Source organism: Sebastes umbrosus, chromosome 20 (assembly GCF_015220745.1).
Source record: "Sebastes umbrosus isolate fSebUmb1 chromosome 20, fSebUmb1.pri, whole genome shotgun sequence".
In the NCBI taxonomy this organism is placed as follows: domain Eukaryota; kingdom Metazoa; phylum Chordata; class Actinopteri; order Perciformes; family Sebastidae; genus Sebastes; species Sebastes umbrosus.
In genome coordinates this window covers 8,757,654-8,772,403 of record NC_051288.1, presented here as the reverse complement: position 1 = coordinate 8,772,403, position 14,750 = coordinate 8,757,654, and the positions used below count along the sequence as shown (strand labels likewise).

At 39.8% G+C, this 14,750-nt stretch overlaps 1 protein-coding gene across 16 annotated transcripts in view; it reads left to right on the top strand.

The window, feature by feature from the left end:
- The window catches only part of ryr2a (ryanodine receptor 2a (cardiac)), a 167,245-nt gene that overhangs the window by 70,141 nt on the left and 82,354 nt on the right, over window positions 1-14,750 (top strand). For 14 of the 16 annotated variants that reach the window (XM_037754086.1, XM_037754084.1, XM_037754069.1 and 11 more), the window contains 13 exons: window positions 421-604; window positions 1,630-1,765; window positions 2,073-2,168; window positions 3,615-3,733; window positions 5,769-5,902; window positions 6,063-6,304; window positions 7,563-7,755; window positions 7,895-8,099; window positions 8,672-8,776; window positions 11,756-11,859; window positions 12,081-12,164; window positions 13,229-13,388; window positions 14,509-14,656. In XM_037754086.1, the coding sequence (XP_037610014.1) occupies window positions 421-604; window positions 1,630-1,765; window positions 2,073-2,168; window positions 3,615-3,733; window positions 5,769-5,902; window positions 6,063-6,304; window positions 7,563-7,755; window positions 7,895-8,099; window positions 8,672-8,776; window positions 11,756-11,859; window positions 12,081-12,164; window positions 13,229-13,388; window positions 14,509-14,656 (1,910 nt within the window). Of the gene's footprint in view, window positions 1-420; window positions 605-1,629; window positions 1,766-2,072; window positions 2,169-3,614; window positions 3,734-5,766; window positions 5,903-6,062; window positions 6,305-7,562; window positions 7,756-7,894; window positions 8,100-8,671; window positions 8,777-11,755; window positions 11,876-12,080; window positions 12,165-13,228; window positions 13,389-14,508; window positions 14,657-14,750 lie in introns of those variants that run through there. The other 2 variants (XM_037754080.1, XM_037754082.1) reach the window with 2 other exon arrangements.

Here is a 14,750-nt window from a genome sequence, read left to right as displayed (position 1 = left end):
GAGAACTGGAACTGGCTCCTTCAGTGAAAATGTGGCAGGATCCTGCAGAGTAGCTTGATACAAGGGAAGAATTTTTCACTGTGTGCCTTATTTATGTAAAGCTGCAAGCAGCTGTGTTCCTGCTTGAAGTCTCAGCACAGTATCAGCTCTTGTTAGGAACAAGCATTTTTGCATTTGCAAGCCCAGTCAGTAGGGGTGGGAAAAATAATCAATTCACCTATGTGAAGAGGACACAGAGCATACATGTCTTTGTCTTTGTCTGTGCATTAAGATGTGTTGAACTCTCTTGGCACTCAATACTTGCAGCTTATATCATGCAGTAAACAACAGCACTACAGCAGCATAGATCAGAAGAGTAACAGTGAGAACGTATCACGTTATAAAGACAGTGATTGACGTCCTCTACTCTATATGCTCCAGGGGTCTGGACACTCTAAGGAAAAAGGGGAAGAGCTCCACTCTCGAACTCCCAATAGATTCAGTCAGTCTGAGTCTGCAGGATCTGATCGGCTACTTCCAACCACCCGGAGATCACCTGGAACATGAAGACAAGCAGAACCGCCTGAGAGCTCTGAAGAACCGGCAGAACCTCTTTCAGGAAGAGGTAGGGGCGTGTGTGTGTGTGTTATTGTTTACCTAAATAGCCATGAATTAGTATGAAGGGGGGATTTCAAAATCTGTTTCATAATGTTACAAATGAACATTTCACTGTAATACACTCAAAGTAAAATCTCAAATTAAAGGATTGTGCCAACATAAGTCCCTTATGGACATTTAAGGGTAAAGTCACATAAGATGGCTATTCACCTGTGTCATTACAGTCATTGGTTAGATTTAACTCTTGGATCCATGTATGTGTACATGCTACCTCTAAGCAGCAGCGGAAGAAGTACTCAGATCTTTTACTTAAGTAAAAGTAATACCACAGTGTAAAATACTCGGTTGCAAGTAAAAGTCCTACTTAAATAAAAGTACAAAAATATTAGCATCGAAAGTACTAATTTTGCAGAATGGTCCATTTCAGAATAACACATTATATTACTAGATTATAATTATTGATGCATTAATGTGTTCATCAGTTTAATGTTGCAGCTGGTAAAGGTGTGGCTAATTTTCATTACTTTATATACTGCTGGGTAGCTTAATCTATAATAATATATAGTGATGTATTAGTTGATTTTTATGTATTCATATTGATTATTAATGTGAATCTACAAAGTAACTAATAACTTAAGCTGTCAGATAAATGTAATGGAGTAAAAAGTAAACTATTTGCCTCTGTGATGTAGTGGAGTATAAATATAAAGTAGCAGAAAATGGAAATACTCAAGTAAAGTACTGTGAAATAGTACTTAAGCACAGTGCTTGAGTAAATGTACTTAGTTACATTCCAGCACTGCCTCTAGTAAGCAATATAATTTGCTCCATTTATTGTTAAAATAAAAAATAATAAAAATGTCTCACTGTTTAATTTGGACTTCTTCAAGACTGCAACAATTTGGCCTTCGCAGTGTTAACAGTTAAAGCCTACTGCTATGCACCATCTGTCTCTCTCGTCCACCTCATTTCAATATAATGATCTGAATCCAGCTGAATAAACTAGTGAAACCAACACCTCTGTGTCTGTAGGGAATGATCAGCCTGGTGTTGGAGTGTATTGATCGTCTTCACGTCTACAGCAGTGCAGCTCATTTTGCTGAGGCAGTAGGAAGGGAGGCAGGAGAGGCCTGGAGCTCCATCCTCAACTCCCTCTACCAACTACTGGGTATACACACGCACACATACTAGTTACTATATATGATTACAACAAATTCTATTATCGTAAAGCAGATTGTACAAAGGGCATTACGGAAAGTAATCAAATTAAATTAAATTGATATTGTTTAAAGAGATGAAAATTGCCTCGGTGGAAATATTATGTTACAAAAACACAAATGTTGCAATCAGAGGACAGAGATCAACACGTATGTAGAAATAGTAAGAAAAGCTGTGTCTACAGTATTGTGGGTTACCATTATTACATAAAAGTAGCACCTCTGAAGTCACGTCTCTCCTCTTCTGTCTCCTCCCAGCTGCACTGATCAGAGGGAACAGGAAGAACTGTGCTCAGTTTTCCGGTTCATTGGACTGGCTGATTAGCAGACTGGAGAGACTGGAGGCCTCTTCTGGTAGGTCAGCTCGTCTTTAACGGGATAGTCACAATATGCAGTTGATCATCAGAAAGTGATCATGTTGAAGTCCGACGGTCCAATTTCTGTTTTCTCAAGACGCAGCAGCAGGTGAAAGAACTCTGGTCATTAGTTTGAATATTTTCAAAAGAAATCCAAACCAAATCTTTCTTGATTAGTTTTTATAATTCTGATGAAGAAAAGTTGAGATAATCCATGTTCATCAGTAGTGTAAACTGTAATTTTCCAGTCACAGAAGTGCAGAGTTGGCAAATCTTCATCTCTGCTGTTATTGGATTTCTTTCTTTCTTTTTTTTTTTTTGGTTAGCTGATTGGATCCTTATCTACTTGTTCTCCTTCAAATGCCTGCTTTATAAGTCCATTATCTACGGAAGCCCTGAGCGGCAAAGTGTTTTTGTTTTTTTTGCGCGGCATTGTTTATCTCACACGTACGAGTTATGTCATACTTACGAGTTATTATAACATATGTAAGAATTATTATATCATACGTCCGAGTTATTATCTCATATTTATGAGTTATTATCTCATACGTACGAGTTATTATCTCATATTTATGAGTTATTATCTCATACGTACGAGTTATTATCTCATGCCTACGAGTTATTATCTCATGCGTACGAGTTATTATCTCATGCGTACATGTTATTATCTCATACATATGAGTTATTATCTCATACATACAAGTTTTTATTTCATACGTATGAGTTATCTCATACGTACGAGTTATCTCATGTACGAGTTCTTATGTTACGCGTACGCATTATTATGTCATACGTACGAGTCATCATCTCAGGTACAAGTTATATCTACGTACAAGTTATGTCATACGTACAAGTTATTATCTCATACTTACGAATTATTATCTCATACGTACGAGTTATTATCTCATATATACGAGTTATTATGTTATACGTATGAGATAAACTTTTTTTTAGCCTGAACTAAATCAATGAGAGTCTTTGCGTTTATTTGGCAAAGGCAAACTTGCTCTGAAAATACACACAATCCCTGTAATTAGAAAGATTCATCAGCTGTAATCAGTCGGCCTTTCCTCCTAATGTTTCACAACCTCTTTCCCCTGGTTGATTTGGAATATAACCAGGGAAGAATGCCATTATTATAATAATAATAATAATAATGACATGATATTTGTACATAAATCTCGTACGGACAAGATCAACTTTGTGCCAACAATGCCCGCAAAAAAAAAAATCACCTTGCCACTCAGGGCTTCCGTAAATATCATTGTATTTTTCCAAATGCCAACACAATGAAGCGTACACCTGACTGATTGTGAGCAGGTCTCAGTGACTCAGGAGTCATTTTGTCTTTTAGCCTTAGGATGATTTGTGAATACGACCCCTGCTCTTGAATGCTTTCTGTGTATATGCAGTCATTCTTACTATTCCTATTTTGTATTTCTAGGTATACTAGAGGTGCTTCACTGTGTGCTGGTGGAGAGTCCTGAGGCACTGAACATAATCAAAGAGGGACACATCAAATCCATTATATCTCTGCTGGACAAGCATGGACGCAACTACAAGGTAGAGGCACTTACTTTTATTCTTATAGATAAACATAGACACGTGCAGTGTATCTTCAAATAAAATAAGAGTTTCACACACGTGCACAAGCTTCCATTATACACCTTTAAAATCAGCTAAATGTGCAAATAATCCACATGGATAATTGTATGTGGAGTGAAAAGGCTTCCAGGAATGTGTGTGCAGAACCTGAGGCAGCTGAGGGCACAGTGCTGGATGAAACAAGCCAGCCAGTAGCAGTGATTCAAAAATGTAGGCATATGTCTCAACTTATCTTTGTATGAAATCCCTCGAATGGAATACATTGTAATAAATTCCTGGAGGCACTCAACTGAGCAGGGTGAGATAACCACAAGACATTTCTCAAGGCAAAGAAACAGAGCTGTAGCCATGGGAGGATTATGAGACAAAGGGCTCCTGGGCACAGACATGCAAAAGGCCCCATCACCTCTCCTACATACGAAAGACACACAGACTTCATAGTTTAGCCTCTTTTTATCGTTGTTTTGTGTCTCTTTGTTGTCGATACGTATCTCTTTGTGGTTTTGTCTTTCTTGGTAGTTGTTTTTGTCTTTTTGTAGTTATTTTTTGTCTGTGGTTGTTTTCCCCTTTTTTTTGTCGTTTTGCGTCTTTTTGAGGTCATTTTGAGTCTCTTTGTAGTTGCTTTGTGTCTCTTTGTGTCTCTTTACAGCTGTTTTGCATCTCTTTTTAGTTGTTTCTGTCTCTTTGTAGTTGTTTTATGTCTCTGTAATCATTTTGTGTCTCTTTGTAGTCATTTTGAGTCTCTTTTTTGTAATTTTGTGTCTCTTTGTGGTTGTTTTGAGTCTCTTTGTAATAATTTTGAGTCTCTTTGTGGTCGTTTTGATTCTCTTTAGTAATTTTGTGTCTCTTTATAGTAATTTTGAGTCTCATTTTGTAGTCATTTGAATCTCTGCAGTAATTTTGTCTCTCTTTGTGGTTGTTTTGAGTCTCTTTGTAGTCATTTTGTGTCTCTTTTTGGTTGTTTTGAGTCTCTTTGTAGTCATATTGTGTCTCTTTGTGGTTGTTTTGAGTCTCTTTGTAGTCATTTTGTGTCTCTTTTTGGTTGTTTTGAGTCTCTTTGTAGTGATTTTGTGTCTCTTTTTGGTTGTTTTGAGTCTCTTTGTAGTTGCTTTGTGTCTCTTTGTGTCTCTTTACAGCTGTTTTGCATCTCTTTTTAGTTGTTTCTGTCTCTTTGTAGTTGTTTTATGTCTCTGTAATCATTTTGTGTCTCTTTGTAGTCATTTTGAGTCTCTTTTTTGTAATTTTGTGTCTCTTTGTGGTTGTTTTGAGTCTCTTTGTAGCCATTTTGAGTCTCTTTGTAATAATTTTGAGTCTCTTTGTGGTCGTTTTGATTCTCTTTAGTAATTTTGTGTCTCTTTATAGTCATTTTGAGTCTCTTTGTAGTCATTTGAGTCTCTGCAGTAATTTTGTCTCTCTTTGTGGTTGTTTTGAGTCTCTTTGTAGTCATTTTGTGTCTCTTTTTGGTTGTTTTGAGTCTCTTTGTAGTCATTTTGTGTCTCTTTTTGGTTGTTTTGAGTCTCTTTGTAGTCATTTTGTCTCTTTGTACTCATTTTGTATGTCTTTGTGGTTGTTTTGAGTCTCTTTGTGGTTGTTTTGAGTCTCTGTGTAGTCATTTTGTATCTCTTGGTGGTTGTTGTGAGTCTCTTTGTAGTCAATTTGTGTCTCTGTGGTTGTTTTGCCCCTTTTCATAGTCAAGTGTAAGTCTCTCTGTGTCTCACTGCAGCTATTTTGCATCTCTTTGTAGTTGTTTTGGTCTTTTTGTGGTCTCTTTGAGTCTCTTTTTAGTTGTTTTATGTTTTTTTGAGCTCATTTTGAGCCTGTGCCCGGTAGGCCCGTTCCCACAGTCCATCTATGCCTGTATCCTGTCCAATCAAATCTATAAAGAATCCTGCAGTTCAGTCTTTGTGTCAGTATTATGTATGTTCACACTGTAACAATAATATAATATATTTAAAACACTGACATATTATCTGCAATGTGTGCTACCGTCTAGGTTCTAGATGTGTTGTGTTCACTGTGTGTGTGTCACGGCGTGGCAGTGCGCTCCAACCAGCACCTGATCTGTGACAACCTGCTGCCAGGAAGAGATCTGTTACTGCAGACCCGCCTGATCAACCACGTAAGCAGGTATACACACACGCATTTCATTTCATTTCATTTATGGTGTTTGAAAAATGGAAAAAATTACATTGAATACACAGAAGTTGTCATTCTAACCCATTGTTGGAAGGTCATTTTCAGATTTTGGGTCATTGACAGCCTCTCTTCTGCTTCATCTTCCCAACAGCATGCGTCCCAACATCTTCCTGGGAGTCAGTGACGGCTCTGCTCAGTACAGGAAGTGGTACTACGAGCTGATCGTGGATCAGGCGCTGCCGTTCGTCACAGCGGAGGCCTCTCACCTCAGGGTGGGCTGGGCCAACACCAGTGGCTACGCACCCTACCCCAGCGGGGGAGAGGGGTGGGGTGGCAATGGGGTGGGTGATGACCTCTACTCCTACGGCTTTGATGGACTCCACCTCTGGTCAGGTGAGGTGTGTGTGTGTGTGTGTGTGTTCTTGTACTACATAGTGAGGACCGAAACAAGTTTTTAACCAACAGAGTGTGGATGTTTTTGGAAAGTGAGGACATTTTGGCTGGTCCTCACTTCTGCAAAGGCCTTAGGGTTAAGACTTGGTTTTAAGGTTCAGGTAGGGCTGCACAATTAACCAAATATTAATCACGATCACGATTTTGGCTTGCATCAATTAAATGAACATGATCGACTATGATATCGACGTTTAAAACACGTGCTCCGCTCATAGAAATCAAGCTACCTAAGTCAAGCATTTCCTAAACTAACAGCTTGAGATGCACCGTCGATCAGCAACGAAGTCGGATGGTTTTCAGCAGGCTCATATATCCGAGTTTTTTGCCGGCGACACACAAATGTGCAGCCGCCAAATGATGGTTTTACGTCGGCACACAGCGGCACAGTCAGTTACATCACACACATACAACATTTCGTCGGTGTGGAAGTTCTTCAGTGTGAGTGAAGAAGACATAAAGCTCCGAAATAAGCCGTTGAGGAACAACTTTAAAAACATTTGGAACAACTAACTTAATCAGACAATTATATTATATAATTTATAATTAGAATTCATTCCCATGATGCTGCTCAGGGTAATCATAGTGACCGGCTCGTCTGCCAACAGCATAACGGAGGTTCCATTGAATTACATTATGGTGCGTTCAGTAAAATGACTATTGACAGAAGGTAAATCATAACGTTATCATGATGCATTCAAATGTAATCTTGTAAAATGAAGTTTTTGGTCAAGAAACTTTAATAAATCCAGTTGTTAGAAGGAGATGTTTCCAAAGCAATATAGAATAGATATTAGAAAGGAAATTATGACTTGTTTACCTTCCTAACACTAGCTCTAAGCAGTTAATAATATATAATTAGAACTACTAATGCCAACATTTTTTGGTGATGGTAATATAACTAGGTATGACTGGTACTATACTATATAAATAATCAGCTAAATAATATGTGTATATCTTTCTGCATAGCAATAAGTTAGGACAAGCTACTCTACACATTTTCAAATAGTAAGACAACATACCATGAAAATAATTCACTGCATATGCTTTCATGTTATTGATTTACACAAACAAACTAGAAGAACTCAGATGAAATGACCTTGATGATGAATATGGAGTCAGATTGTTGCATATGGCAGATTCAAAATTCATATGCTCCCATGTTGCAGACTAAAAGTTAAACTCTGTCTTCCCTGTGCAGGCTGCATCGAGCGGACTGTTAGCTCACCCAATCAGCATCTTCTGAGAGCAGAGGATGTGGTGAGTTGCTGCCTGGACCTCAGTGTGCCCAGTATCTCCTTCAGGATCAACGGCCAGCCGGTCCAAGGCATGTTCGAGAACTTCAACTCTGACGGCCTCTTCTTCCCCGTGGCCAGCTTCTCTGCAGGAGTCAAGTCAGTGAAAATGCAGTCATTGTCTGGTGGTTGTGCATACTGTTACCTTTGACGTTTGGGAAAGTAAATAAATGTATTTTCTCCATGTTGAAATCATACCCTCTAAACCATAATCTCTCCTCCTCCTGTCCCACTGCAGGGTGCGTTTCCTCCTCGGGGGTCGTCACGGGGAGTTTAAGTTCCTCCCTCCTCCAGGTTACGCTCCTTGCTTTGAGGCGGTGTTGCCCAGGGAGAAGCTGAAGCTGGAGACCAGTCAGGACCAGACCGAAGCCAAAGACCTGCTGGGACCCACCGTCACCATGAGCCAGGCAGCATTCACGCCCACACCTGTGGACACCAGCCAGGTACAGACCTCTGCCAGGGTTGTCACCAGCTTAGAGAAGTGTGCTATATTAGATAGATAAGACATTATGAAATAAATCAGCTTATGAATAGATACAGACACAATATATACTTTAATATAACGATGAAGTAGTGAAATATATCAATCCATTTTTAAATATTTCTTTATTATGACATTTTATTTTATCCTACTTCATGAGCTCATTTATGGTATTTTTTTTTATTTAATTCCAGCGCTTCTTATTTCAAAATGTTCCAAAATATGTTATAATGCCACTGTTCCCAGTGAATGTTTTCTTTCATGCCAATGTTTTTATTTTGTCAGTGTGACATATTACATACAGGTGACAAATTAGACAGACAAAGGTGTAACAAAATATACAGATATTAACCAAAAACACATGAAACAGACATTAGACATTTTGATGTGGTACAGTATTTAGTTGTTTTTGTTAGTGGGAGTATTGTAAATGTTTATGTGCATCATGTAAGAAAATGTGTTGTGTAAGTCTGTCATATATTCATATATGAATAACTTCACACTTTGTGTGTGTGTGTGTGTGTGTGTGTGTAGATTGTGCTGCCACCTCACTTGGAGAGGATCAGGGAGAAACTCGCAGAAAACATCCATGAACTGTGGGTGATGAACAAGATAGAACTGGGCTGGACCTTCGGGGCAGTGAGTATCAGACAAACAGCTCAATATTGTATGTGAAACGCTGACTATACAGTAAGCCCCTTTCAGACATGTTCCTCTTTACATGAATCTCATGGCAATTTAACATGTTGGACTCATGTTTGAATAAGTAATAAGAGTCCTTACAGCTTAGCAGGTCACTTTCAACACGACACAAGCCTGAACTGAACTGTCAGTTTAATGTAAAGGCTGCGCAAGGGTAAACATGCAGAGAGAGGTCTTGTTCCACTGATTAAGAGCCATTATTAATGTCACATATAAGTGTCATCTCCTACGATCAAAGAAATTAAGATAAGTTCAAACTATGAATAAATGAATGTGCTAATTAGTGAGATTCATTTCATGTCAGATCAGCCTATGTAAATCCTTTTTTCCCGTTCACCATGTTCGCAGTATAAAAAAAAAAGAGTACAACCACAGAAATAATCAGAGCAGCTGTCTCCCTCCTTATATTATAGACTTTTATGCCAACTTCGTGAATGAATAAATGAATATTAAAGGTCCTGTATTGTAAAAAGGGCGATTTTTTCTTTTATTATAAAGCAGGTTTAAGTGCAGTATAAATACTGTGAAAATATTGAAAAGCTCAATCCACGGATAAATACACACAGCCCGAATTCAGAAAATGTGTCTTTAAACGAGCCGTCAGGATTTCTGTCCATTTGTGATGTCACAACTGTACAATATATATAGACCAGTATCACAGTTTTAAAGGTAAACATTCTAAATGTGTCCCAGTTTTTTTCCGGTTGCAGTGTATGTGAATGATATCAGCTGACAGGAAGTAGACATGGACCCAAGCTGTTGCCTAGCAACACAATTCTGTTATAATTCAGTCGCAATTCAATTGAAATGTGCTAAACCGGAGCGTTTCAGACATAGCGTGAATACAGGCACATTCAGGTAGACAGTATGAGAAAAATAAACTTTTTTTTTAACATTGCAGCATGTTCTAGTAGAAACACAAAATACTAGTATGAATCTGAAAATGAGCATAATATGGGAGCTTTAAGGAAAACACTTTACATACAGCATGTTATCAAATAGAACTTAAATAAGTCCGACTTAAAGTCTTGTCATTGAATGCTTGATCACCGTCAGACCCAGACTTGGAGCCAAACGTTGTGAGGAGATTTTTTTTCCCATCTAAGACAGCTATGTGCACTCACTTTTTTGAGATGATAGAATGCCCAAAAATCTGTGCACCATTTGGGAAAAACGTGATCATTGCCAAGGAAAAAAAATCATCCCTTTAGAGCCTCCATCCTATTTCGTATCTAACTGTTCTCCAGCTGTCTTCATCATTCTGAAACCGCAGATGTTGAGGATGACTCATTTTCACTCCAGCCACTTAAATAGAGGCAAAAAATTGTCTGATGTTACTATTATTAAGTTACATAACATAGGTGGGGTAGGAATTTTGCATTAACAGCATTACTAAACTTGAAAGCTATTTTATGCTTGAAAGCTATTTTAAGCTGGAGCAGAGTTCAGAAGAAGACAAAAGAACATTTACTCATTTATAGTAGATTTCTCAAGGGAATAGCGTAGTAGGATAAACAACGTGGGCATATATTATTATTTTACAGTGCTTAATTGATCTACTCCTGGTCACTCTGTTCTCCATTCCTCCACTTTTCTTGTTAACTTCTCACAGTTCCACTCATTCATCCCTGGAAAAGACTAGTCTAAAAGCTAGCTCGCTCACTAAGGTGACACGACGGAATGAAACACAACACACACAAGGCAGCAACCCCCCCATGACAATGTCAGGGCGGACCTACAGATGTCAGTAGTTTCCCAGTAATAGAACTTTTGCTCCGCTGATTTGGCGGTCCAGTCAGAGAGACTGAGGGGGAAATGACACTAATTTGAAGCTATTTTAAAAACCTAAAAGATTTGGGTCTTTTGAGAAAACATTCAAGGCTGAAGCCAACGTGGATGTCACTCCAGTTCTATAACTTTATGTGCCCAGGTGTCCAATGGTTCTCCGTGTCCTGAGGTCAAAGGGTGCCAAGCAACAGGCTCCCTTAACACCGGGTTCACATCAGGAATGGAAGCGCCGCGATTTTCAGAAAAGCGCTGCCTGTGTCCTTTCGGCGCCCATGTACTGTAAATCAATTGAGCTGTTAACACAGCACACGGAGCACCGCGGGCGGCTTGCAATCCTCAGAGATAGTTTCGGCATCTGGTCTATTTTCTTTGCGTGCCGCGAACGAATCTGGCAAGCAAACACACTGATGATCTACTATAAACAATATAAATGATATATTATATATGATATAAATGATCTGATTCTGATAAGATGATAAAATATGCCCATGAACGCTTTGACTTCCCTCCCCTCTCTCCCTGCTGTCCTCCCAGTCCCTCCCCCCAATCACTTTTCAAAATTTATTAGAGACAGCCTCGTGTCACTGCTGTTTGAGACAATGGGTTTTAAATGATGTACTTATTCCACATATTTTGTCAGTTGTGTCTAAACAGAGAGCGAGAGAGGAGCAGACGCACTACACATACAACTCACACACACACACACACACACACACACACATACAAAGACACACACAAGGAGACAGACAGAGAGAGAGCTCTATAACAAACAGCAGAGGAGCAGAATCTCTTGTTGACCGGCGTGGAGAAATGTGCTTTGCGCCGTATCGTTCCTGATGTAAACTGTCCTGATGTTGTTACTGTCCTAATGTTTGCTTCTCATGCCTCCGCAGCGGCGACTGCTACGTCTGCTAGAACTCAAGGACGAACTGAATTAGAATTTGGTGGTTAAAGTTCAAGGTCACTGTGACCTCACAAAACACATTCTTGGCAATAACTCAAAAATGTATAATGATGAGGTGATGACATGTTTGCACAGACATGGATGTAAGCTGAAACTGCTTTGGCGTAGACATACAAGCGCGAGTTAGTAATTCTAGTTTTCTATGTGTCTTCTGTGTGTTTCAGGTGCGAGATGATAACAAGCGGCAACATCCCTGTCTGGTGGAGTTCTCCAAGCTTCCCGAGCAAGAGCGGAGCTACAACTTACAGATGTCTCTGGAGACTCTCAAGTAATGCATCAGTGCAGTGAGCAACATCACATATGACATTTAGACCAAATATTTAACTGTGACACTATTAAGCCCCGATGACACACAACGTGTTTCATACATAAGATTCTACCTAAGAAAGTCTCCATGCTGTATGTGGGAGTATTGGTGATGGTAACGTGTTTGGGTCAATATCAAATTACGTGTTTGATCATATGTGTGTGTGTGTATGTGTGTTACAGAACTCTCCTGGCCTTGGGTTGCCATGTTGGCCTAGCAGATGAACACGCTGTAGAGAAAGTCAAGAGCATGAAACTGTCATCAACGTAAGTCACCTCAATGACACACTGATGGGACATTTCATGAGATGATTAATAGGGCAAAACAAAACCGGTATTTAGATGAAGAGAGCGCCAGAGGCTCTTATAGCCCGGACACACAGGGAACGTCAGGAGCGCGTGGCGGCTGCATTACCTGTTGCTTTTTATTTCAGCGTCTCTGTTAACAGGTTAGGAAAGCCACACTGCCCGCGTGAGACGCGCGTCCCTCAGCTGCGTCTCTTCTAGAGAATAGAGGTCTCGCCTATTTTTTACACATGTCGCGCGCGTCTCACAATAACAACAGACAGTGAAAGTGATCTATTGACTGTATATTGACATCATACCAGCAAGATTACTACAGTTCTGTGGTCTATCTGTTATGGAGATGAAAAAAAGTAAAGACTTATTTTTAAATCAACACTTCTTGCTTTCATTTAAAAATAAAAGCCCTCAAGCGTTTTTTCTATGAACAGAATTCCTTCATTTGTTAACACAAGGCTTTTATTCTGAATTATGAGCAGTCAGTGCTGTGGAACTTGCAGTGACTTGGAGAGCTCCATGAATTGATAAAGTATAGGGTTTAAATCAACACTTCTTGCTTTCATTTTGAAATAAAAGCTCTCAATCTGTAGACAGAATTCCTTCATTTGTTAACATGAGGCTTTTATTCTGAAATACTGTATGTGCCGGACAATGCTGTAGAACACGAAGTGACTTGGAGAGCTCCATGAATGAATATAGTACAGAGTTTTAATTGTGGATTATTACTATTATTTACAAATTACCACACGTTTCCGAACCTTTCTGTCTAAAATAAATATAAATTATATTTATAATGAAATTAAATGGCCATTATGAAAGGCAAACTCTATGTAGAAAGAAAGGGCTGACAGCAGCAGCTGCAGCAGCAGAAACGCAGCCGCCACGCCACGCCACGCAGCCGCCACGCCACACAGCCGTCACGCGCTCCTGACATTCCTGGTGTGTCTGGGGGCTTAGACTTCAGTACATGAAGGTTGTTGAGCAGCTGGCTAGCTAACGATTCAGTGATTCAACTCTTATCTGTGCAGCTATGAGTTGTCCGGTGGTTATAAACCTGCTCCTCTGGACCTGAGTCACATCAAACTGACCTCCACCCAGGAAGCCATGGTGGACAAACTGGCTGAGAACGCGCACAACGTCTGGGCAAGAGATCGCATCCGCCAGGGCTGGACCTATGGCATCCAACAGGTAGGACACTATAACGCATATTGTTAAACGCAAGCGCCGTGTGTGGGTTTGGTTATGTGTTGAGACTGAGAACAATTGTGTTTCAGGTATCTCTGAATGTCACTTATTGAGTTTTCCAGTTGGATGACCTGTGTGATTGCAGCGCTCCAGACTAACTTTTCCACTGCTACCAACTGTCTCAGTTAGTCGCACCAGCACTTGATTTGGCTGCACCCTTCTTTTGGTAACAGCAGGGTTTTATGAAAGATGATGAATAGTTGCCCTAATTTGCATACCCTGCCTGCACTTTCATCATCCGTGGCATCTGAGCCGGAACCCCTCGTTGTCTCTCCCTCCCCACCACCAGCCTCCTCCTCTCTCTCCTCATTTTGATTTTTTAAAACAATCCAATAGTATAAATGTGAGTTTAGTACAAGTTGGCAGCTTGAGTGCCAATCTCTGATGGTAATTCACAGAGGGCACACCTACATACAGCTACTGTACTGGGCCAACCACAGCTTATGCCATCTCAGTGCGGAGCAATCCTGAATGTTACTAGTCAAATTGAGGTGCACTTATGGCAAGCCGTTTTAGCATTTAATAGCTAGAGAGGATATTCATTAGAGATATCTGCAATGTCATTTTGCCTAATGAAAACTCTAATTCAAGATATCCCTAATTCTATTCTGACTAGGCACAGATATCTACAATTCAGTTGCAGATATCAGTAATTCACATTGCAGATATCCGCAACTGAATCATGACTAGTCGTAATTCCAGTTTCAGATATCCACCATTTAATTCTGACTAGTCAGAATTCCAGTTCAAGGTATCTTTAATTTCCCTCAATTGAAGATATAAGACCAGTACCAATAGAAGAATGGCACATCAGTTGTAAGATGACAATGACAGCTGCATCTTTAAACAAGAAACCCAGAATATACACGTAGGTTTGCTCATTTTTCCTTCAGAGGCAATATCACCACTTGGTGTGAGTAGCTCGTGGATAACACTGAAGATAGAACACTTTCACTTTTCACAATTCACCCAGTTGGCTGACTAAATGGTTGCCTCCATGCACAAAGAAAACTATAAAGTATTTACTTTCCATTCTTCTGGTCTATTCTTGTATGCTCCTCAGGATGTGAAGAATCGTAGAAACCCTCGACTGGTCCCCTACGTTCTGCTGGATGAGAGAACCAAGAAGTCCAACAAAGACAGTCTGAGAGAGGCCGTCAGGACTCTGCTGGGATATGGCTACAACCTGGAAGCTCCTGACCAGGACCATGGTACAGTACCTACCCTTCATTGTATCCCTTGGCATTTTTAGGAATATTTGTATGTTTAGTATAATATTTTTTTTGGAGGAAAATTGACTACCTT